Source organism: Fibroporia radiculosa, assembly GCF_000313525.1.
Source record: "Fibroporia radiculosa TFFH 294 genomic supercontigs, scaffold2007, whole genome shotgun sequence".
NCBI lineage: Eukaryota > Fungi > Basidiomycota > Agaricomycetes > Polyporales > Fibroporiaceae > Fibroporia > Fibroporia radiculosa.
The window spans coordinates 1-1,545 of NW_012133326.1; the positions used below are offsets into that span (position 1 = coordinate 1).

General features: G+C 40.8%; 1 protein-coding gene across 1 annotated transcript; it reads right to left on the bottom strand.

Annotated features, from left to right (window-relative positions):
• Positions 1-55: 55 nt before the first annotated feature.
• Positions 56-427, bottom strand: FIBRA_03402 (uncharacterized protein; the record flags this gene model as incomplete). The annotated part of the gene is made up of 2 exons (XM_012325245.1): positions 56-116; positions 276-427. The coding sequence occupies 2 exons, from the start codon at positions 425-427 to the stop codon at positions 56-58; spliced, it is 213 nt and encodes a 70-aa protein (XP_012180635.1).
• Between the last annotated feature and the right edge of the window lie 1,118 nt (positions 428-1,545).

The following is a 1,545-nucleotide window of genomic DNA, read 5'->3' on the forward strand; positions in this document are numbered from 1 at the left end:
TTCTCGTTTCCAGTTGAACTCCTGATCCTCAGTCGTCAGGCCCCTTAACAGTAGTCTACTGCTTCTCAGTGTGCAGCTCTACAAAACTCAAAGCACTGCTGCAAGATGCTGAGTTGCTATGAGATGTAAGCAATGTTGCACCAAGCTGTTTTGCAACTGTGTTTTGCTTCTTTACTTTACTGCTAGCAAGACTACAGTTTCTCTTCTGATAATCCTCCCATTTTCTTGCCAGTTTAACATGGTTTTAATCATCCTTGATGCAGTCAGTAACAGACCAGAGATGTGCACCTCCAGTTAGAAGAGGCCCAATGGCATCTTCCAGCTCTGAGAGAAGAGCAGCTACAATAGCAATGTGATTCTGTACACTAGGAGAGGAAAACCACTTTACAAATTCAGGATGCACCTCAGCTTCTTCCTTGGTGATCATTTTAGCAATTGCAGTAGGGTTTGCCTTTATACAGTAGGGGACAAAAGTGTTGCTAGGCCTATATCTAATGAACCAGCTATCAAAATATAGTACCTATAGGTACTATTGAAAAGCCTAGGATCTAGGCTATACAATCTAACACCTAAGAAACCCAAACCACCAAAGAAGGGAGATGTTGATTGCTTGCAAAATGTGGAGAGCCTCTAACAGAGTCCCAGGGCAGCTAAACAACTTACCCAACAATGTATTGATAGATTGATAAGTTACAAAGTTGAGTGTTGAAATGAGGAGAGGAAAGATATAGGCTAGATCATGGCTAGACACTATAGAGGATAAGAGAGACCACTGCTCTTTGCAGGGAAAATTGATAGGAGAAATGCAGAGATGAGAACACAGGAGGTCATAAAGACTGATTGCCAGTTGTGGGTATGATTAGTCATTGATCTAACTTAATTAGTTGAAATTGCAGTGAATACAGGTCACAGTGTTGCAGTAAACACAGTAGATCAAAGTCACAGTAGAATGCAGTAGAACTCAGTAAAACACAGTTAAAATGCAGAATGCAGAAAAATGCAGTTGAGGCCTTACTTTTTAGCTCTGAACTAAGGGGAAGTAAAAACTTGTTATTTGTAAAGAGATCACAAAGCTTAAATACAAAATGTGCACTTCAAGAGAAAGGCAACTTAGACAAAATAAAAGTAGAAGAGTCTATGTGTACAGTAAGCAGTCTGATGGCTATGTATGTCATGACTGAAATGAAAAATACAGGAAAAATGCAATATATCAGTGTAGTAACATGACCTATGTTGAAACACATAGCATACTATAGTAAGCCAAAACACACTAGAACTATGAGACAGAAATGCTAGAGACTGTATGATCCTGTAGTTGTGAATGCAAGAGATGTTCAAGAAAGCAGTGTACAATGCAACTTGGAGGCTGGACTGCCTGTTGCCACATCACAGATCCTTGGTCAATCACCAATAGTGAATCTTCTTGATCACAAGTCACATGTTGTGAGTTGATCTCATGACCTGGTGACCTGTTGGATACTATGACCATTGATGCGACCTTGGGAAACCTAAACCTAACTCTGGGGGGGGGGGGGGGGGGGGGAG